Here is a 23,582-nt window from a genome sequence, read left to right as displayed (position 1 = left end):
TCTCTGTCTGATTTATTTCACTTAGCATAATAATCTCTAGGTCCATCCATATTTTATTCTTTTTGGTGGTATTGTAAGTGGAAGTGTTTTCTAAATTTCACTTTTGGATTGTTCATTGCAAGTATATAATCAATTTTTGTATATTGGTCTTGTATTCTGCAACCTTGCTGAACTCATTGATTAGTTCTAGTAGTTTTTAATGGGTTCCTTAGGAGTTTTATACACAAGATTATGTCATCCGTGATTAGAGATAATTTCACTTCTCCCTGTCCAGTACGGATGCCTTTTATTTCATTTTCTTACCTAATTTCCCTGGCTAGAACCCAGTACAATGCAGACTAGAAGTGGTGAGAGCAGACATCCTTGTCTTGTTCTTGATCTGAGGGAGAAAGCATCCAGTCTTTCATCATTATGATATTAGCTGTGTGTTTCTCACGGATGTTCTCTGTCAAGGTTGAGTGTATTGTTCATGAAAAAATGTTGGATTCTAGAGATGCTTTTTCTGCATCTATTGAAGTGAACATGTACGTGGTTTCTTCTTTTTATTCTATTGATATTGTATATTACATTAATTGGTCTTCATATATTAAAGTAACCTTGCATTCCTTGCAAGTCCTACTTGGTCATAGTGTATAATTCTTTTTATATGTTGCTGGATTCAGATGGCTAGTATTTTATTGATGAATTTTGCATCTATATTCATAAGATATATTGGTTTGTAGTTTTCTTTTCTTGTGATGTCTTTGGTTGAAAAATTTAAAAGGTGAAATATATTCCCACATCCCCAAAGGAGTGTCTTGTGCCTTTAGCCTTTCATTTGCTTCTAACTTTCCCCTGATTTGTCCTAACGTAATTCTTATCAACCTGGTTCCATTCCCAATCAGAAGGTGTTTCCATCTGGGTTTAGCAAGCTGGAGGTGGGTAGGGTGGGTGCATAAGATGACTTTGAAAATAGGACAAATATATTGCAGAACGCTTGTGTGAAAGAGGAAAAGACCTGGTGAATGAAAGTATCCAGCATCTGGGCACATATGTGACACATATATATATATATATATATATATATATATATATATATATTTTTTTTTTTTTGCGGTACGCCGGCCTCTCACTGTTCAGGCCTCTCCCATTGCAGAGCACAGGCTCTAGATGTGCAGGCTCAGCGGCCATGGCTCACGGGCCCAGCCACTCCACGGCATGTGGGATCTTCCCGGACCGGGGCACGAACCCGTGTCCCCTGCATCGGCAGGCGGACTCTCAACAACTGCGCCACCAGGGAAGCCCACATATGTGATATTTTTCATCAAAACAAAAACACTAGAGACAAATTGGGTGTGAAAGATCTTTTATAACTCTCATCTTAATAATAGCAAGATTCAGGGTCTTCCCTCCCCTTCCTCAATGTTGCCACTACTGAACTGTATACTTTCAATGGTGAATTGTATGGTAGGTAAACTATATCTCAGTAAAAGTAAAGCTATTATATAAAAAAGATACATGTTGATCATTTAAAAAAATCAAAATTATGCAGAAGTACATAGAGTATAAAATGAAAATACCCCTCCTGTTCCTAGTGCCATTCCTCAGAGGGAACCACCACTAACAATATGGTGGATATCCTTCCAGACTTTTCTCTATGAACACAAACTACATATGTATGTAATATATGTATATGTATTAAATAGGACCCTACTATTCTTTATTTTGTTCACTCTATATCTCACGGACAACTTTCTGTGTCAGCACATATGCTTCTGAGGTGTCTATGGTAGGCCATGTTATAGACATATCGATACATGTGTCTTTGGTTCCTTTGGTTCCCTTGGCTGCTTTCATAAGACTTTTTCCTTCCTGTCCAGGGCCAAGAGCAGCATGGGGAACAAAGCCCTGTCCCACGACAGCATCTTCATGTTGAAGTCTGAGTCTGAAAGATCAGGAAGCAGAATATGCCCCTCTCCAGAGATCCAGAGAGGCAGACTGCTTCAGGTAACAGTGAACTCGAGCATCAGTGCCTAATTGGACTACTCATCTTCCATTCCCGACTCCCCTCCTGTCAAAAAACAAGGAGGGAGGAATTTGGACCTGCTTCTCAGCTGATTCTACCCCACTGTTGTAAACATTGATGAGAGAACAAATAAATACATGATGTGCTTACCTAGTGCCCGACACACAGTGTTGGCAGGTATCACCAGTATTATGACAGTGACATTCCACTGTCAATGTGCAGACATCCCAACCCCCATGTTTTTTCTTTCTTCCACAGAGATCTCATATTTTTAGAACTCTGCCTAGAGCTTCGACTGGTAGTGTGCATGGAGCTGTGTTTGGAGCTATGCCGCAATCTGTGCCCAGAAGTGGAGTCGGGGTTGCAGGCACCAGGATCACTGAGGTAATAGAAGAGAATTGTTCAAAGTCAGACAGATAGACCTACACTTGAATCCTTGCTCTGCTACTTATTGGCTCTGAGACTTTGGGCTGATTGCTTAACCTCTCTAAGCCTTCCTTTCCTCATCTACATTGGGTATAATATTAATATCTACCTCAAAGGGTTGCTCGTGAGGATTGAATAATGATTCAGAGAGATTAAGGGAATTGCTCAAGCTGACCCATATAGTTAGTGGTAGACCTGGAACTCTGACCCAGATGTGTTGACCTCCAAACCCATAGTCTTTCCCTTACACCAGTCTCTAAGATGTTGAGCTTCTCTGGCCCTGCCTCCACAGGAAGGAGGGTACATCTTTCGTCTCTGTAAAATGCAACACAAACGTAGAACAGTCTCTTACCTTCAGTTACCCCTACCCATTGCTCAGTCAGACTCTTCTCCACTAGAGAGCTGATTATTTTGCATTTGGCAAGAGGTAACTGGGGCTTATTTCTGACATGTCTGCTTAAGACCCCCTATCTCTCGTTCTGGTTTTCATACTGTGTGTGGAAGTTCTGCTGGGTACATTAGCCATGAAGGGTGGAGAAGCAAACACTGAGATGGTCACCAGTAGCGCTGATCTTATGGTTGTAAAGCAGCCCCTAGGTCAGCAGACTGTTGGCCTCTCGCACTACAGCAGGAAAAGTCACTTCCATGAACTTTCCAGTCTTCAGTTTTAAACATCAACACCAGCTTTCACTTGTCTCCACAGCTATACTCCCTTGGCATCCAGTGGCAAAAATCGGCAAAAATCCAGGTACACACGAGCAAATGTCACGGGGTTATTTCTTACATTCAGAAAGGGGAACATTGTTTCCTGGACTCCTCCCTCTCTCCCTCCTCTCAGTCCCAGAAACAAAGAGACTCTTATAGAAGAGATAGTCCATTAAAATAAAAAAAGATAAGAAAAAGATTCTAGGGGCATTTCTTCCCACAATGAAGGGGGCAGGGAAAACCACAGTAGGCCAAAAACAAGTTTTCTTAAATGTCTGGTTTGGGCCCACACCTCATTCTTTTGGTTTGCTCCCTTAGTCCCTCCCCTGGGAAACAGAGCTGAAGGTGGAGTAGGGTGTTAACAGAAGCTGAGTCATCAACAACCAGATTGATGCTTGCGTGGGAAACTTCCCTTAAGTGCCAAGGTGACATTCCTAAATGACGGGGTGGTTGATAGCATTAAGTCAAGGGTCCTGACATGCAGTGTTGCATAGAAGCTGGGGTAAATACGGACTTGGCCAACGGTTGGGTCCCTTGAAGGAGCAGGATTCTTAATGGATTAAGTGACATTCAGAGCAAGTGGGAGATTGCGGGAGAGGAAATCCAGGCATACGGTTTTGTTAGAAATACCAAGACCGAGCCAATTTTTTGTTTTGATCTGATAAATGCATGCATCCCCCACCCCCCGAGAGGGGGTGTCAGCGCCCATTGACATGTATTAGCTCTAGAATTACCACAGTTATCTAAGTAGGAGGGGAGTGAACGGCCAAAGGAACCATAAGTGATTTCGTGAGCCATTCGGAGTTTCACCGCCCCAGCTGTGTGTACTTAGACATACATGGGTTCATCTCTGACGAGCATATGCTACTGGCAGATTTTCACCTGATGTCCTATCTGAAGTGTTAGGAATGTGGGTGCCTAGATTACTCTTCAAGATGTTTCATGTTCTTTTTATTTGAGGACAAATTGACAAGAAGAGGTAATAGCAGATTATTAGCATCTTCTTATTGTTGAATCAAACTGAATTCAGTCATTTAAGAAACTGAGAGCACAAAGCAGCTTTTCTTATTGCTCGCAGACCCGACTCTCCCTCTGCAGCCCTTCTTAAGGAAGCAGGCACACCGCCTCTTCTGGCTGTTGCCTTTAAACTTCCTGAACTTGAGTATGGGACATCCCCTTCCTGGCCCTCGTAGTTAGGAGACAGGAGTGCGGATTGGTTAAGAACGTAGGCTTAAAGACAAGCAGACCTTTTCAGACGCTTGCTCTGCCACTGTGAGAGTTAGGGGCGGTCATGTAATTTCTCAGACCTGGTTTCCCCCATCGGTAATATGGAGACCACAAGAGCAAACGCTTTCAAAGAACCGTAAGGTTTGAATGAAATACATCTATGGAGAGCACTCCCTGCCTAGCAGGGAGAAAAATCTCAAATCAATAACCTAACTCTCCAGATTAAGGAACTAGAAAGGGTAAAGCAAGCTAAACCCAAATCTAGCAAGGGGAAGGAAATAATAAAGATTAAAGCAGAGTAAAGCCTTCAGTAAAAGTCAGCTGCCATTAGTATAGTGATTATTATCGCAGTTGGGCTTGGGGATGGTTAATCCCCAAGGTCTCTCCTCAAGAGCCCCCAGTGGGACCTGGTAGTAATAAGAGGGCACCTTAGACATTGGCTGGGAGTACCCCACAGGCAGAAACTCATTGTGGCCCCTTTTCTTTGGCTTTGAGGGTTTGACTGCCGTCTGTCCTGAGCAGGAGCAGAGCCCATGTTCAAGCACGTCAGCTCCATGACAACAAGGGTTTTGTTTTGTTTATTGCTGTAGACTCACTGCCTAGAATGGGTATGGTACACTGCACATGCTTAGCCAGTACTTGTTAAAGATAAAATCAGGTGTTCTGATCCACATCAAGAGGACCGTGGCAGGGACCGGTGCCTCAAATTCAAGTGTACCATGAACTTCAAGCTGGAATCAACTAAATCAGTCTGCTGAAGCTCAAGGTAAACCCAAACGATCAACTTTATCCACTTCAGAAAACTAGTAAAAACCAGTTCTAACCAGGACTCGTTCTGTAGCTTTTCTAAAAATCCCAGAAAATCAATCTTGACAGGCTTAAGACAAGCAACCAACACGGTCAAGATTTGATCCAGACAATTCCTGGACTGATAGAATGATAGAAAGCCCAGATCATAACTCAAAGACTCACCTTCACAAGATCTGGACTTCCAAAGACAGGGCCAAGGTCAAAACAAAGATCAGACTCAAACAAGATTTATAGTTGGCATCAGTAGGAGGTAACACCAGGATTCTGGTTTGGATCAAACAAGCAATTTGAAGTTTCTGTCTTTGGGGATTGGCAAAAGGGTGCAGCAACCCAGAGAGTGAACCAAGGCTATTCGTCTTTGGTTTGAGTACGTACTGGAAGGGAAGACAAGGAGGTAGGAGATTCTTTCCTTTGCTTGTTTTCACTTTGGGTTCTTAGCCCTTCAATCATTAAGCAACAAGTAATTTGGAGGAAGGCACACAAGTTTTAACTTCTTCCTTCTATCCTCCTCCTTGACAGATCCCACCATGGCGCCCACACCAACCCAGCATCAGCTCACCTCTTATTCAATCTGACACAGTCTCTAAGGATTTTGAAGAAATCTCTGTTGATGATGAGTCACTGAAGAGCCCACGGAAGAAGGGTTCATCACACACGATCTTGACATTGAAGAAGGCAAGTGTTAGCTCCATCCTAAGTCGCATGTTGTGGGGGACGCTTTTATTCCTGCTGTAGCTCAATACTAGGGGGATGTCTGGGGAAGGAGCTGCCATTCTTGCTTTCGGTTTGCCTGGTGGTTTACATTTTCCGTCCAATTCTACAAACCAAATAATCAGCACTGTAACTTATAAGCAATGGAAGACAGTATTTCTGAAAAAAAAGTTTGTGGATGTTTTCAGTTATTTCACGAAGAAAACAATAGAGATTTTTATGGAAGTAAAGCCTCTACAGATTCCAATGCCCAAATCTCAAAGGTTAGGGCGTGTAGTATTGTTTGACAGACACATATTCGTATGAAAAGCCATTTGACACGAGAGGGCAGGTATGTGTATTTCATATGTCTAGCTTTGCCAACCAAAAAATACCCATCAACAATTGGAAAATCAGCAGATTTTGCTCATATCAACACTTCCTTTCTCATACTACTGTGTGGTTAATTTGATTCGTTGTTTTTGAGCTTGAGAGGGCTTTTAGAGTGAAGTAGAGTTTAGAACAATTAACCTTGGGGACTAAAAAGTATACAGAAAGGTAATTTATGATGAAGATAATTGTCCAGTCAGCGCAAAACTCCTCTGTTTTGATGTTAAAAGATTCTATGGAGAGAAGCAGCCTTCAGTTAGACGTGGCAACAAAAAAACAATTTGGTTAGGACCAAAGTTAAAGCACAGGCTTTAACATTCCTTGTTGTCATGGAGCTGACATGCTTGCTTCTGTCATAGGCTCTGCTCAGGACAGATGGCCGTCAAACTCTCAAAGCCAAATTAGGGTGCTCACTGATTTATGAATTTAGGCTACGACAATAGCACTAAGTCAGACAAATTGGAACAGTCTGAACTGGTGGAAGGATTGAATTAGATAACATTTTTTTATCATGGTAAAATACACATAAGATTCATCATGTTGAAGTGTACAACTCAGTGGCATTAAGTACATTCACAGTGTCGTGCAACCATCACCGCTCTCCAGTTCCAGAATAGCTTTGGTTCCTGCATAAGGAAGCCCCAGGCCCACTAATCACTCATCACTCCTCCTCCCTCTCAGCCCCTGGTAACTACCAATCTGCTTTCTGTCTCTGGATCTGCCCACTCTGGAGACTTCATGTAAATGTAATCACACAATATATGGCCTTCTGTGTCTGGCTTCTTTCACTTAGCATAATGTTTTTGAGGTCCACGTCGTAGCACAGATCAGTACTTCAGTCGTTTTTATGGCTGAATAATACTCCATTGTATGGATGTCCCATGTTTAGTTCAGCTGTTCATCCATTGATGAACATTTGGGTCCTATCCACCACTGGCTATTGCTGCCGTGAACATTCATACACAAGTCTTTGTTTGAACACCTGTTTTTAATTCATTTAGGTATATACCTAGAAGTGGAACTGCTGGGTCATATGGTAATTCTATACTTAACTTTTTGAGGACCCACCAAATTGTTTCCCCCAGCAGCCACACCACTTTACATTCCCACCAACTATATATGAGGGTTCCAATATCTCTACATCCTGGCTAACACTTGTTATTTTCCTTTTTTTACATACAATGTTCCTAGTGGGTGTGAAGTATCTCACTGCGGTTTTGATTTGCATTTCCCTAGTGACTAATGACGTGAAGCATCATTTCATATGCTTATTGGCCATTTGTATTATCTTCTTAGGAGAAATGTCTATTCAAGTTCTTTGCCCATTTTTAAATTGGGTTTTTTTGTTGTTGTTGTTGAGCTGTAAAAGGTTTTCTATATATTCTGGATACTACACCTTTATCAGATATACGATTTGCAAAAAAATTCTCCCATTCTGTGAGTTGTTTTTTAACTTTATCAAGAGAACAAAATTGGATAAAATTTTTAAATTTTTGTTGAAGTCCAATTTATTGATTTTTTTCTTTTGGTACTTGTGCTTTTGGTGTCATATTTAAGAAACCATTGCCAAATCTAAGATCATGAAGATTTACCCCTATGTTTTCTTCTAAGAGTTTTAGCTCTTATATTTAGACCTTTGATCCAGTTTGAGTTTATTTTTACATATTGTGTGAGATAAGGGTCTGACTTCATTCTTTTGCATGTGGCTATCCAGTTGTCGCAGCACCATTTGTTGAAAAGACTATTCTTTTCTCCATTGAATGGTCTTGTCACCCTTCTGCAAATCACTTAACTGTAGATGAATGGGCTTATTTCTGGACTCTCAATTCTATTCCATTGATCTATATGTCTACGCTTATGCCAGTACTACACTGTCCTGATTACTGTAGCTTTGTAGTAAGGTTTGAAATCAAGAAGTGTGAGTCCTCCAATTCTATTCTTCCTTTTCAAGATCGTTTAGGCTATTCAAGATCCCTTGAAATTCTGTATGAATTTTGCAATCAGTTTTTCCATATCTTCAAAAAGACACATTGGGATTTTGATAAGGATGGCACTGAATTTGTAGATCACTTTCGGGAGTATCACCATCTTAACATTAGGTTTTCCAATCCATGAACATGAGATGTCTTTTCAATTTTTTAGTTCTTTAATTTCTTTCAGCAATATTTTGTAGTTTACAGTGTGCAAGTCTTGAACCCCTTGGTTAAATTTATTTCCAATTAGTTCATTCTTTTTGATGCTATTGTAAATGGAAGTGTTTTCTTAATTACCTTTTTTGGGTTGTTCATTCTGAGTGTATAGAGATACAACTAGATTTTGTGTGTTGATTTTGTATCTTTCAACTATGATTGATTCATTTATTAGCTCTAACAGATTTAAGGGGATTTTTCAGAATTTTCTTTTTTTTAATTTGTTAATCTTTAAATTTCTTTTCTTTGTAGTATGTCATTTATATTGACTTCTCTATACAAATTTATTTGGTATTTTCTTCTGCTTTTGTGAGTATGCAAAATCTATCTGGGAATTTTTTCCCCAGACATTGTAATTTTCATATGTTCTGGGAATTTCTATTTGGCTCCTTTAAAAAATAGTTTCCATTTCTCTTTGAAATTCCACATCTGATCATTCATTATAAGTGTAATGACTGTATCTATATACAGAATTTTCTGTACATAAGGTTATGTCATTTGTAAAGAGGGATAGTTTTACTTCCTTTCCAATTTGTAGGCATTTTCTTTCTTTTCCTTGCCTAATTGCTCTGGTTAGAACTTCCAGTAGACTGCTGAATAAAAGTGGCAAAAGCAGACATCTTTGTCTTGTTCCTCATCTTAGGGGAAAAGCTTTCACCATTAAGCCTTTCACCATTAAGTATGGTGTTAGCTATGGGTTTTTCATATATGCTTTTTATCCCTAGTTTGTTAGGTGCTTTTAGCATAAAGGGTATTGGATTTTGTAAAATGCTTTTTTTACATCAATTGTGATGATATTTTTTTTCTTTCTTTCTATTAATATGGTATATTACATTTGATTTTCATAATATATTACATAATTATTTTCATATGTTGAACCTCCTTGCAATTCTGGGATAAATCCCAGTTGCTCATAAAGTATACTTGCCCTTAATATGCTGTTGGATTTGGTTTGCTAGTATTTTGCACATGTATTCATGAGGGATGTAGGTTTATAGCATTCTTTTCTTGTGATGCCTTTATCTGGCTTTGGAATCATGGTAATGTTTGCCTCATAGAATCAGGAAGTGTTCCCTCATATTTTTTTTGAAATATTTGTGAAGGATTGGCATTATCCTTTAAAAGTTTGGTAGAATTCACCAGTAAAGCCATCTGGTCCTGGGTTTCTCTTTGTTGGGAGGTTTTGACTACTGATTCAATCTCTTCACTTGTTATAGGCATATTCAGATTTTCTATTTCTTTTTGATTCAATTCTGGTAATTTGGATGTGTCTAGGAATTTATCCATTTCATCTAGGCTATCTATACAGTTATTCACAGTACTGTCTTATAATCTTTTTTATTTCTATAAGGTCAGTAGTAATTGTTCCCTTTCATTCTTATTTTAGTAATTTGTATCTTGTCTCTTTTTTTCTTAATCAATCTAGCTAAAGATTTGTCAGTTTTGTTTTACTTTTCAAGGAACCAACTTTTGGTTTCATTGATTTTCCGTATTGTTTTTCTGTTCCCTATTTCATTACCTCTGCTTTAATCTTTGTTATTTCCTTCCTTTTGCTAGCTTTGGGTTTAGTTTTATCTTTCTAGTTCCTTAAGGTGGAGAGTTAGGTTATTGATTTGAGAACTTTCTTCTTTTTTAACAAGCATATACAGCTATAAATTTCTAAGGACTGCTTTTGCTGTATCACATAAGTTTTGTTATGTTGTGTTTTAGTATTAATTCATGTCAAAGTATTTTCTAACTTTCCTTTTGATTTCTTCCTTGACCCATTTGTTGCTTAAGGGTGTGTTGTTTAATTTCCACCTATTTGTGAATTTTCCAGTCTTCCTTCTGTTATTGATTTCTAGTTTTGTTCTGTTGTGGTCAGAGAAGAGACTTTGCATGATTTCAATCTTTTAACACTCATTAAGATTTATTTTGTGGCCTAGCATATGGTCTATACAGGAGAATGTTCCATGTGTATTTCAGAAGAATATGTATTATGCTCTCATTGAATGGAATGTTCTGTATATATCTGTTAGGCTTACTTGGTTTATAGTATTGTTTCAAGTCCTCTATTTCCTTATTGCTCTTCTGTCTAACTATTTATTCATTATTGAAAGTGGGATGCTGAAGTCTCTATTACTGTATAGCTGTCCATTTCTCCCTTCAATTCTGTCAATTTCTGCTTCATGTATTTAGGAGTGGGTCAGTTGTTTGGTGTGTATACATTTATGATTGTTCTATCTTCCTGATGGATTGACCCTTTTATCAACGTATAATGTCCATCTTTGTCTCCTATAACAATTTTGACCTGAAGTCTGTTTTGTTTGATGTTAGTGTAGCCACCTGACCTCTCTCTTGGCTACCATTTGCTTGGAAGCCCTTTAATCATCCTTTCACTTTCAACTTATTTGTGTCTTTGGATCTAAAGCGAGTCTCTTGTAGATAGCATATAAATGGATCGTGTTTTTAAAATTCATCTTGCCAATTTCTGCCTTTTAATTGGAGAGTTTAATTCATTTACATTCATAGCAATTACTGATAAGGAAGGACTTCTTCTGTTTTGCTCTTTTTTCCCTATATATCTTACATCTTTTTTGTACCTCAGTTCTTCCATTACTACCTTATTTTGGATTTAATTAATTTTTTTCAGTGTACTGTTTTCATTCCCTTCTCTATATATTTTTAAATTACTTTCTTAGTGGTTACCTTGGGGATTACAATTAAGAAAATTAACATTTTAAGACATGTAGTTTTCTCTTTCTATTAATTTGAGTAAGCTAACTATGTATTTTATAGGTTAATGAATAGAGTTAAATTATTTATAGTCAATATTTCCTAACATCAATCTAAACATTTGTCCTGCTTTAATGTCATAAACTCTCTATTAGTAAATTGAAGAATTGAGTCAGGTTGTTACAGGTTAAATCTTGGGCTTGCAGGCAGAAAGTCTAATCTTTGGTGGTGCAGTTAAACCCTTACCATCCCTAGGCATGAGAGTTTCTCAGCTATTTCTGCCATCCTCCCTCGTTTATTAATTCACTAGGGTGACTACAAGGGGGGCAGGTGGCAGCAACAGTAGCAGGGCCACACTGTATCCAGTGTAATAGGTCATGTTCATTATTCATCCAAATCATCAAGAAAAGTTGGACTATATTCCCTGATCCCTATTTAGGAAGATAGGGAAGTAATGCCTTTGGAAAAGACGTTTACTAAAAGCTAAGAATTAAAAGATGTTGGTATTTTAAAGGATGTGTCAGTTAGCTGGAAGATTCACTTTGGTGAATCTTTAGTCTCAGTAACTCTGGACTATAAGTAAAGGGCTGTAAATCAGAGCTGGAAAAGATGAAAAGATTTCATAGTTAAAAGCATTGTACAGGTAAGGACAGTAAAGCACAAATAGATGCCCAGGGTCAAACACTCTGGTAGTGGCAGAGCTAAGACTAGAACCCAGTCTTTTGACTTCCAGCCCAGTACCCTTTTCACCCCATCATGTTGCCCCTAGCTTAAACATTACAGTTTAGCTTTAAAAGGAAGACAAAGTATAAGTTGAAAGAACAGTTGGTAGGGTGGCCAGCCTAGGAGGGCGTTCTGGTGGCCCTGAGAGAATCTCCTTGGTTTGGTGTCTTCCCTGGAAGACAGGGAATGTTGGCTAAGGGAAACTTAGTGTGACTCTTCTTTCTGACTTTCTTCCTTCTGCCTAATCGAGGAAAGGCCTGGGTAGCGCTCTCTAACAAGGCCCGGACATCTACTTCTTCCTCGTGACTCTCTCCCTGACACATGGATGAATACAAAAGAGTCCAGGAACATTTATGACACAGAGGCTGCTGCCACTGGCTCCCTGCTTTGGAATCTCTTAGGTCTGCAAGTCCCACGGGAGTTTTCCCCTTATCCTTAATTTATAGATGCGGACAGAGATTTAGAAAATAATTTGCCCAAGTTCACACAGAGAGTAAATGATGGAGCAAAGATCTGAATCCAGGTCTATCTGACCTCATTCACTCAAAAGTAAATAATTTTGAGCTGTGTCTGTTTACACAGGCACTTCGAGTAGGAGCATAAAGAGTTGTATGTTTGCCTTTAGATGTATATCACAGAGGCTTACACAAAGCTAATTACAGACACTGTTCAGTGCAGTGCAACTCTGACATTTCCAAAGCTACGCTGTCATTATCTGAAAACCTTGATTATACTAAACCAATTTCAGCCCCTTCAGTGTGAGGGCCGAGCCCTTCATCTTTTTCTCTCTTCCTTCCTAACCAAACCCCAATCCTTTTTCTTCTTTTGAGCTAGAAAGATATAATTCATGCTTTCACTAAATCCCCTGAAAAGAAGCCAAACAGGACTTGAATGTGGCTCCCAGGTCTGGTGAAGCAAATTTAAGAATTCCAGTGTTGCCAAGAGTATGATTGTTGTCAGGTCCAGCAACCCCATTTTAAGATTTATGGCCTTGCAGTGTGGGCCAGTGGTTTCTGGGGTGTTTTCTAGAGTTCCCTGCAGCATATCACTCAGAGATCAGAAACCTCAAATCTAGGTGAACCACTTCTAATAGGTAAAATGATCACCAGGTTATGGACGCCATTGGAAATAATTTCCATTGTGAATTGTATTATTATGCTTCCCACAGAGCCATTTGGATAGTAAGGACTTTTTTCCTGATGCTTTTTTCTTCAGCAACCATTCAGGGTGGGTTCAGAGCACTTAAGTTTGATTCAAGCTCTTTCTTTCCCTCTTTTAGGCAAAACCAAAGCAGGCGAAGCCACGCCTTCCACTGGCTTCTGAAGAAGAGAAAAGCACAACCGAATGGAAGGAAGCTGACCAAAAGAAGCCGAAAAAAGACAGTACAGGTTGGCACATCTTCACCCTCACCCAGAAACATGTCCTCAAGCTTAATGGCATGGTGCTATGTGACAGGAACCCAGGCCTGCTGTTGTGGTCCTCAGAGAGCTTTCAGTTTAAGATGCATACGAATGTGGTCCAAGTTCATCCATCTAAACTGCCCAATTAATACAGTTGCCACTTGTGTGAGATTTAGGTAAAGGGCCATACCTGGATTCCTATTGTACCTAAATGAATTTCCAACCAGAGAGGTGTTTTATGTTTGTTTGTAAGTGTGTTTAATTCTATGTCTAATGTACGTGCTGAGTTCCTCAGTGAGCCCAGATATCTGAGGGCAGCCAGTGATTTCCCCTTCAGCATTCCCCCTCAGCAACAGAACCAGACAATAATAACATAACTGGTGAAAAAGACCCTGTTTTTTTAAAGTTGCTTTTCTCTTCCAGTAGAGAGAAAAGGTCTTGTGTTACCAGTGAGACCAGTTCCCATATCCATGGGCAAAGAGGGCTTGGGAAGCTGCAGACAGATGTCCTTGGCAGCCAACACCCATCAAATCCCCAAACAACGAATACCACTGGAGTGAAAATCTGTGTGTGTGTGTGTGTGTGTGTGTGTGTGTGTGTGTGTATGTTAGCTCCAGCTGATGGCAATCTAATTTCAAGCAATACTTGATAAACCAAAATTCCTGTTCCACAAATTAAGTCAAACAGCTCTTTCATATTTTTTCCACAAAGGATTTCACATGTGGGTTCAAAGGCAGGATATCCCTAAATACGTTTTCCCATGAAAAGTAACAAAACCACAAAACTCTTCTGCATAACAGCAACAAAACAAGAAATTAAATGAGTAATTTACTTTCTTTTTATCCTCTTTTCATATTTACTTTATTTATTTATTTATTTTTGCAGTATGCTGGCCTCTCACTGTTGTGGCCTCTCCCGTTGCAGAGCACAGGCTCCGGACGCCCAGGTTCAGCGGCCATGGCTCACGGGCCCAGCAGCTCCGCGGCACGTTCTATCTTCCCGGACTGGGGCACAAACCCGCGTCCCCTGCATCGGCAAGCGGACTCTCAACAACTGCGCCACCAGGGAAGTCCTCATATTTCTTTTTAATAGCTGTCACTTTTACACACAGAGGATAATACTTATTCAGTGTCCATGAGGGCAGATACTTTGGTTTTCCATGTCATGGGAGTGGTTTGGAGTACAGCACCCCATGCTCTACACTGTATGCTGGATGTGAAACCACTAGATGGAGCTAGGGACCAGTGGATGATGAGGGAGGGGAGGCCCCCGAGGGCCCTCCCACCTGGGGATTAAAATAAGTTCCTTAGTAAAAGTACTAGAGAGGAGAGGAGCAGTCTGTAGAACTGCTGCCTTGTGCTCGACCTGAAGCCTGTGGACCGATGCAGTTGTTAAGGCTTTCCAAGAATGGCTTTGCATGTATATTACATCAGATTATTTTAATAAAGAGAGTTGAAAGAAGAAATGGGGGGCCATAATCCTACCTTCCAGATAACCCCTGTTGACACCTTTCTAAAAAATAAAGCAATACCTGCACATTATATAAAAATTAAGTAGAAAATAGAAATACTAAGTAGGAAGTAGAATTTCCCTTCACCCTGCCCCAGTCAGTTTCCTAAAAGGTAATCGTTGTTACAAGTTCAAAAATTGCCTTTTGCTGTGTCTCACATCTAATGGTGGAACAGAGTATTGATAGAATGGTGATGTGCCAACCTTGGAATCAGTTCATAAAACCGGATTCCACTTTGATTAAAAAATTTCCCACCACAGAAGGCTAATAGTGACCAAGTTGTTCTCTGTGTTCTGAATAGCTACTTCTCCATGCTAGGGAATTCAATAGCAAATAGGTACCCATTGGGCCAGGGAAGAGTATTCTTATCTTACAGAATCAAAAGTACACATCTTTCCTTTTCCTTACTTCTATTTGGTACAGGTGCCTCAGGCTGGAAACAGAGAAACAAAACTGGGATTTATGAACAGAAGACAAGAGATCAGGCTGCAAACAGAGATGCCGCTGAGAGCCAGGGCTACCCATTTCCAGCGGCATACAGAAGACAGTGTGGAAGGAGAGGCTCAAGTACTTCGGAAACAAGTGAGCATGAATCCAAAGGAAGAAGCTTTAAAGCGTCCAGTCGAGCACTTGGCCTAGGTAATGGAGCTTGGTTCCCACCTGCCAGTAAGACTGCCAGGGATTTCCGTTCCTGGAACCTGCTCTTGGAGAAGCAAGTCATGGGGCAGCCCCCGACGGCACGAACAGAAAGCGTTACTCCTCAGGAGCTGCTTTCAGATAAAGATGACATGAGAAGGAGAAATGCCGGTATAGATTTTGAACGCAGAAAAGCACCAGCATCACAGCCCATACCTGAAGACATGGAAGAGTCCATGGTTAGTGGTCTGTCACCATCCCGTGAAGATGGGGCTTCTGGAGCCGAGAAGACAGAAGCCGGAGCCACTCTTTTACCCGTGGTGGGAAGCCCTTCTACAACCCGAGATATTTTCTCATTGGCACTGGGGGGTCAGGTGTTTATGGATCCTTCTGATAGCCAGTCAGAAGAGGAAGAAGCGTCTAGCTTTGATTTGAAAAGTGTCCAATTTAAAATGAAGTCAGCTCAAGATACCTACAAAGAAAAGTCTCCTGGAAACGTTCTCCAGGCCTTTACCGCAAGCACTTCAGATAGCTTGCTGAGAGCTTTGGTAGAGGGAGGTATTTCTGCAGAGAGGCTGCCTCCCAGAAGCCTTTCCCCGTCCTCGGGGGAGCTGAAAGCTGAAGCCATTGCCTCAGAGGGTACTTCAGAGTCTGACAGTGGTTCTGAGCAGCAGCTGGCTCTTGGATATCTTTTCCAGCCCTCCAAGAAGCACAAAGATGAACAAGAAGTCTGCCCAGAATCAGAAAGTTCAGCTGCGGAAGTGAGCGGTCCTGAGCAGCAGCAGACTCCTAGGCGGTGGGCTCCTAGATATTCTTCCCGTGCCTCGGGGAAGCCAGAAGCGGAAGGCGTCTTTCCGTGTTACGAGAGTGCTTCCAAAGAGGGGAGTGGCTTTGGGCAGCAGCGGGCTCCCAGGCACTCTCTCCAGCCTTTGAGGAAGTCCAAAGATGGCCAAGAAGTCTTTGCAGAATCCGGTTTTGCTGTGCAAATGACCGGTTCCGAGGAGCAGCTGGCTCCCAGATGCGCTTCCCAGACTTCGGGGAGGCCCAAAGACCAAAAAGAAGTCTCCTGGGCTTCAAAGAACGTACCTGGAGTGTGGGGTGCTTCTGTGCAGCAGATGCCTCCCAGGCACCCTTTCCAGTCCTGGGTGGGCCCTACATCCGAGCAACAAGCCTCTGCAGGTCCAGAGAGCGCTGCTGCGGAGTGGGGCGTTTCCATGGAGCCGCGGCCTCCCAGAGTGACTTCTCAGGCCCGGAGGACACCAGTAGTGAAACAACCAATCTCTGCAGGTCCAGAGAGTGTCGACATCGAAGGGGATGCTTCTACCAAGCTGCTGCCTTCCAAACATTCCCGGGCCACTGTGAGACCTAAACTCCAGCAAATGTCGAGTTATGAGGGTGCTGCTGTTGAGGTGGGCGTTCCTGGGAGGTCACTGCCTCCCGAATATCCTGCCCAGTGGGCTAACAAGTTTAAAGTTGAGGAAATGTCCTCACGTCTAGAGAGCATGGCAGTTGAAGAAGGCATATCTAAGGAATCGGTGCTTCCCAATCGTCTTTTCCAGTTGTTCATGAAGTTTATGGTACAGCATATCTTTTCAGAGATCCCTTCTACCGAGGAGGGAATCCATGTGGATCCTCTGTCTTCAAATCAACCTTCCAAATCCTTGTCGAGGCCTGAAGTCGAGCACCAAGTTTTCTCAGGTTACGAGGGGACCGATATTGAGGGAGGCATGTTTTTGAAGCAGCTGCCTGCGAAAAGCCCTTTACCGTGCTTGGGGAGGCCTGAAGGCCTGCAGGAAGTCTTCTCATGTTCAGAGAGCACTCCTGTAAAGTGCAGTAGTTCTAAAGAGCAGCCGCCTTGCAGACACCCTGTCCAAGCCGAAGATGAGGCCGAATTTCAGCCACAGACTTTCTCAACAGGCCCGGTGAGTGCAGCTGTGGAGTGGAGAGGCTCGGAGGAGCACCTGCCTCCCAGACACCCTTTTCAGGCTCCTGCAGCCCCTGAACACCAGCAACAGGTTTTTTCAAGTCCCATGAGAGCTGCTGCCGAGGGAAGCATGTTGGAGAGCGATCCTAGCTGCTGGTCCCTACCGAGAGACCCAGCTTCTGCAAACAAAACCAAGAAACACAGCCAAGGCTCTGAAGACCTCATTAAGAACGTCCCGATTCCTGCTACCAAAACTGTGAAGTTCACCGATGCTCCTGTCTGGCAAACATCCACTTCTTGGGGCACCTACTCTAAGGAGGAAGTTCTTGAGAGTGGTGATCAAGGTAACAGACGTTCAAATTTATCCACCAATCGGGCTGTTGTTGAAAACATTTTTGGAGTCCAACCGAGAAAAACCTCTTCCTCACAGAAGTATAAGTGTGAGAAAAGAGATTTTACCAAGCTTCCTTCTGTTTCCCAGAGGGGTCCCCTCTGGACATTTGTCCACATTCTGTAGTGGACACATAACCATCTCCCCATCCCCCTTTCCCCGTGCACCTTACATGTAGATGGGAGTTTATGCTTTTCTCAAAATACCGTTACGTGGATGGTCTCCTCAGCACCATGTAGATTTTAAAAGCCGGCTTGTTAATAGAGCACTATGTTCAGACCCTCAGCTTGAAATCTTAATTTATTGTAAATGTTTGTGCTTCCACAGCTTCTTAACTCACCTGAAATGTCTAAGAATCCAGAGCTAGGTGATTTTTTGAGCATTTATGGCTCTCAAAGCCTTTGTACCTTCAGAATCATCATCACACAGTCTTGTACGTGCCTATAACCGTATCCATTTAACCACACACTTGCATTAGAGACCATGAAGTAACAAATGCAATAAGATTTTCCTTGGAGTTAGAGAAATGACATCAGTGACCTAAGCGTCTGGCCTCCTAGGAATTTTCCCAGCCCACCTGGCAACCATTGTCCTACCCTGAAATGGGGATAGGAAGAGGGATGGACAAGGGAGGCAAAGGGACCAGTAAGAGGATGGTTTGCAAACTTTGAAGTACAGCTTCTTATCTACTCAAGGAACTCCTGCCTTGCCAAGTTGTGGGGAGGGCACAAAAGAAGGGGGCCCTTCTCTATATGTTATCTTTTTATTTTCATTTGGCAGTTAACAAGGATCCCCATTTGGGACATTATTGTGGGTAGGTCCCAGCCAGTCTCAAGACCCTGCCTGCCTCACTTTATTTATTTATTTTAAAAATAAATTTATTTATTTAATTTATTTATTTTTGGCTGCGTTGGGGGGTCCTCGTTGCGATGCGCGGGCTTATCACTGCGGTGGCTTCTCTTGTTGCGGAGCACAGGCTCTAGGCGCATGGGCTTCAGTAGCTGTGGTTCGCGGGCTCTAGAGCACAGACTTCAGTAGTTGTGGCACGTGGGCTTCAGTAGTTGTGGCTCGCGAGCTCTGGAGCACAGGCTCAGCAGTTGTGGCGCATGGGCTTAGTTGCTCCGCGGCATGTGGGATCCTCCCAGACCAGGGCTCAAACCCGTGTCCCCTGCATTGGCAGGCGGATTCTCAACCACTGCGCCACCAGGGAAGCCCCTGCCTCACTTCAGTTCTAACTTCTTTCATTCCTTTCTCAGGAAAAGCTCCTGGTCGACAGTCAGATCATGCCACCTCAGAGCCAGCTTGGATAACCATGATAGACCAGAGGCAGGGGAGTCTCCAGGCCAACATTCCTGTGAAAGAGCCAGAAACCAAGAATAGAGCTGGAGCCAAGGCTGAGACTAAGGAACCTAGATATGGGGTAGGACCTGGAACAGCCCACAAAACACTCCAAAAGGGTGCTGGAGCCAACTGATTAAGCTTACATTGGGAACTTTCCCAGACGTGCAGCTCCCCAGCTCTTTGGATGTATTAGGCAAGGGAAGGGAACTCTTTGGGGGAAAAGACTTGCTTTGTACTCATAGAAATGTGCTCCATTTTATGTTCTTAAAGCATTTGTGAAAAGTAATGAATACGAGAAGATTCTGTAAATCAAATCCTGTCCTAAATATTCTAGAGCAGGATTCCATGAAATTGGTTGAGAAATAAGTAGTTATTAAAAATCCCCAAAGGTCACCACTGGGGTGAGAGTTGAGTAACTATTCTTACAGGTATTTTAGGCCTATAAATATGTATATGTATTTAAGAAAATATAAATGGAATTAAACTATACATATTATTTTTCACTTATTTTATTTCTGGGCACCTTTCCATATCAGTACATAATGATTTAACTTCATGTAAATAAAGGTAGTGTTTGGTGTTTGGGTTTCCATATATTGATTTGGTTTGGTCTGGCATCTCCCTATAGGTTAAAAGAGGAGTTATGTGATGAACTAGGCTAATGGCACCACATGTGGATCAGGCATGCTGGGATGATGTCTTGCTTCCAATGTCCCATTTTCAATGTCTTTGGAAGTTTTAGAATGAGAACCCCTCTTGTCAAAACTACATAAAACTGACTCAAGAAAACTCAATGAAATTTACATATCGAGATGTCTAAGTTCCTATACTTTTTTAGGTGCTTACTGAATTTGTTGTGGGATCATGTGAAAATCTGTTTAACTCTTTGCTTTAAAGATCTTTTCATTTCATTATTAGTAATTTTAAGGGAGCAGGGTCATACAGGGGGCAAAGTCCACCTTGGTTAAAGCTTTGTCAGAGGGAAACACACTAGGGTATATGAACTAATTAATTTAGACCAGTTGTGGAGAGGTTAATTTGAAAAGCTTAAACTGTACAATTTTGAAAAGACCTATTGTTATATCACTTTGTAATGCAAAGAGCGCACATCAGATGTAAATAGGTTTTGTTCCATAGAAATCTACGGAACTCAAGTCAGTTAACTGATAAGATTTGTTTGTGACCACCGCATTTCTGTTAGCTTTCTGTTAAGTGCTGGTAAAGTCCTAGAGAAAACGTTGTCGTCGAGTTACATAATTCTCTTGTTAACCTGTTTACACTGTTTGTATGATTAGACAGCCTTTTCTCCCGGCTCAGAAAGGTGATAAAGTTGAGCCAGCTTAGATTTTGTGAACCTAAATTCTGAACCAAGGTGCTCTCTGTGCTGTTTCTTTCCTTATCTCTCTCTTTCCTTTTGATTAATGTTGAACTTATAATACCCAGGACAGGACTTGCACCTTGTGATCTGAATAAGTAATTTGCTGTTTTCATGTCAGGACTTACAAGCTTTCTGTTTTCATTTTTGTATTAAAGAGAACTGGCCTTGCAGATGAAAACCAACCGAGGAGGGTTTTCACTTCTGATGTCAACAGACAGGAGAAGATGGCACCGAAGCCACCGAAGTCTACCAAAGCAGGTAAAAAACACACCCCAGCCCCCCACTCCCAAAATAGCCCTGGCAGAAGTTGTGAAACTTTTGCAATTTCAGACAATACATGTCTCTTCCCCCAAGTCAGCTTATGATTCTCTCATGGTTCTTCCATTAGATACAGATATTAGCTTGTTTTAGGAAAATCCAATTATTATGACTACTATAAGTCAGTCCAATGTATAATTTTCAGAGGGTCTTCCAGTCTTTTACCCCATGGAGGAAGCTGTATCGGAACAAAATTGTGATCACTCACTAGAACTTTCCTGTGGCTGGTATTCAAGAGGAAAGAACCAAGCCACTTTCTAGTCCATAGCAAAACGGTATTTTCTCACCTTCTACATTCCCAGGGAAACTGTGGAAAGTAATCCACTATAAATGCCCAATGGTATTGAATTGTTCTTTAACTATTTAAAAGGCTTGTTTCAGCCCCTCTGTATTCTGAGCAGAGGTATGAGAGGTGGGGAAATGTTGAAAGCTGAAACAAACACTGTGCTGTGATAGAATAGAGTGGGGTCTCATCAGTAGAGTCATGTGCCAGGGGGATTTTTTTTTCAGAAGGAGCAGGGGGAGGGGAGGACAGATTTATATTGAGTCATCTTTGTTCTCTGCCTCAGTCCGCCTCATGAAGAAATTAAACTAGGAGTTAGGAACCCACCATCTGGCCATGATACAGCAGCACTTGACCTGCTTATAGCTGTGAATAGTCTCATGGGTACAGTAATCCAACTCTCACTGTGCATTAGGATCACCTGATGTACTTTTTAAAAATTACAGATGGCCCTGGATCCATTGCTAGAGATTCTAATTCAATTAGTTCAGGAAATAGCATGTGCATTTGTATTTTTAAAAAGAGCCCTAGGGAGTTCTAATGTGTGGCCAGGGTTGAGAACCACTGGTCGAGTCTAAGCCACTAAGTCAATCAACCGTAAAGCAGGATGAGGGAAGGAGTAGAACTGGGGAATAGTGAAGTAGGCTGCTAGGTAGGAGTAGTTGATATAATGTTATTTAGCATATAGACTTTTACTGGGTGTATCTACTGAGTCATCGACAATCATTTCATACAGCATAGTGGATTGGCAAAACAAAAACAATACCACCTAATATGAAATTTTAAAAACTGAACAGATACCATACAACATGTTTCCTCTCTGATCTCAATTCAAAGGTGTAAGACAATCCAATAATAACCACCCAGAGATTGGCATTTATAGCTGTAGGCATTTTCTCTCAGGCCTTCCCATGTCAGGCCCCTGTGGCTCTAGCCATATTGATGTTACCCTTTTCACATACCACCCTATGGCATTGCCCATGCACTGACTTTTAGAAGCCAGAGGAAACCTGAAAGAAGGAAAATTTTTACTGCATCCCATAAACATACTTCAGTATCTCTGGGGCTTCTTAACTGCTTGTGTGTTATTTGCTATGGTTCCAGTAGGATTCGAAGATGAGAAGATATTTCAAGTACCTTCTACGGAAAAAGAAACCAGAAGGTCTTCAACTCTCCCAGCCATGCTACAACAGCCGGCTGAGCCGGCTGAGCCGGCTGAGCCAGATGAGCCAGTCTGGTTCTCCCTGGCCAAGAAGAAAGCCAAAGCATGGAGCCGTGTAGAAAAACCATGCAATAAATAGCTCCTGGGTGGAGTATCAGCATTTTAAATGATAATTGCCAATAGCTGTATTAATGTCACGTAGTGAATTATTTACTGTAACCATTTTTATTACGCATAAGAGCCTTAAAAGGGGAATTAAAGCTAATAATTATTTGAATGAAACAGATGCCATGAATGCCTAACCTTCAGTCACTGCCAGCATCTGAAAACCCAGCTTTTCCTCTATAAAAACTATGTAAAACAGAAAGATAGATCAATGGAACAGGATAGAGAGCCCAGAGATAAACCCACGCACATATGGTCACCTTATCTTTGATAAAGGAGGCAGGAATGTACAGTGGAGAAAGGACAGCCTCTTCAATAAGTGGTGCTGGGAAAACTGGACAGGCACATGTTAAAGTATGAGATTAGATCACTCCCTAACACCATACACAAAAATAAGCTCAAAATGGATTAAAGACCTAAATGTAAGGCCAGAAACTATCAAACTCTTAGAGGAAAACGTAGGCAGAACACTCTATGACATAAATCACAGCAAGATCCTTTTCGACCCACCTCCTAGAGAAATGGAAATAAAAACAAAAAGAAACAAATGGGACCTAATGAAACTTCAAAGCTTTTGCACAGCGAAGGAAACCATAAACAAGACCAAAAGACAACCCTCAGAATGGGAGAAAATATTTGCAAATGAAGCAACTGACGAAGGATTAATCTCCAAAATTTATAAGCAGCTCATGCAGCTCAATAACAAAAAAAAACAACCCCATCCAAAAATGGGCAGAAGACCTAAATAGACATTTCTCCAAAGAAGATATACAGACTGCCAACAAACACGTGAAAGAATGCTCAACATCATTAATCATTAGAGAAATGCAAATCAAAACTACAATGAGATATCATCTCACACCAGTCAGAATGGCCATCATCAAAAAATCTAGAAACAATAAATGCTGGAGAGGGTGTGGAGAAAAGGGAACCCTCTTGCACTGTTGGTGGGAATGTAAATTGATACCGCCACTATGGAGAACAGTATGGAGGTTCCTTAAAAAAGTAAAAATAGAACTGCCATATGACCCAGCAATCCCACTACTGGGCATATACCCTGAGAAAGCCATAATTCCAAAAGAGTCATGTACCAAAATGTTCATTGCAGCTCTATTTACAATAGCCCGGAGATGGAAACAACCTAAGTGTCCATCATCGGATGAATGGATAAAGAAGATGTGGCACGTATATACA

The 23,582-nt window shown here is 41.5% G+C and overlaps 1 protein-coding gene across 1 annotated transcript in view; it reads left to right on the top strand.

Moving 5' to 3' along the window:
- Positions 1-22,362, top strand: part of KIAA1210 (KIAA1210 ortholog) — a 33,249-nt gene extending 10,887 nt beyond the window's left edge. The window contains exons 3-11 of the mRNA XM_065900252.1: positions 1,860-1,986; positions 2,264-2,389; positions 5,693-5,848; positions 12,910-12,973; positions 13,164-13,328; positions 15,214-17,835; positions 18,998-19,161; positions 20,616-20,718; positions 22,166-22,362. Of these exons, the coding sequence (XP_065756324.1) occupies positions 1,860-1,986; positions 2,264-2,389; positions 5,693-5,848; positions 12,910-12,973; positions 13,164-13,328; positions 15,214-17,835; positions 18,998-19,161; positions 20,616-20,718; positions 22,166-22,362 (3,724 nt within the window). The remainder of the gene's footprint in view (positions 1-1,859; positions 1,987-2,263; positions 2,390-5,692; positions 5,849-12,909; positions 12,974-13,163; positions 13,329-15,213; positions 17,836-18,997; positions 19,162-20,615; positions 20,719-22,165) is intronic.
- The last annotated feature ends 1,220 nt before the right edge of the window (positions 22,363-23,582 follow it).

The sequence above is a fragment of the Phocoena phocoena genome, chromosome X (genome assembly GCF_963924675.1).
Source record: "Phocoena phocoena chromosome X, mPhoPho1.1, whole genome shotgun sequence".
NCBI classification, from domain to species: domain Eukaryota; kingdom Metazoa; phylum Chordata; class Mammalia; order Artiodactyla; family Phocoenidae; genus Phocoena; species Phocoena phocoena.
This window is presented reverse-complemented; position numbering and strand designations above follow the sequence as displayed.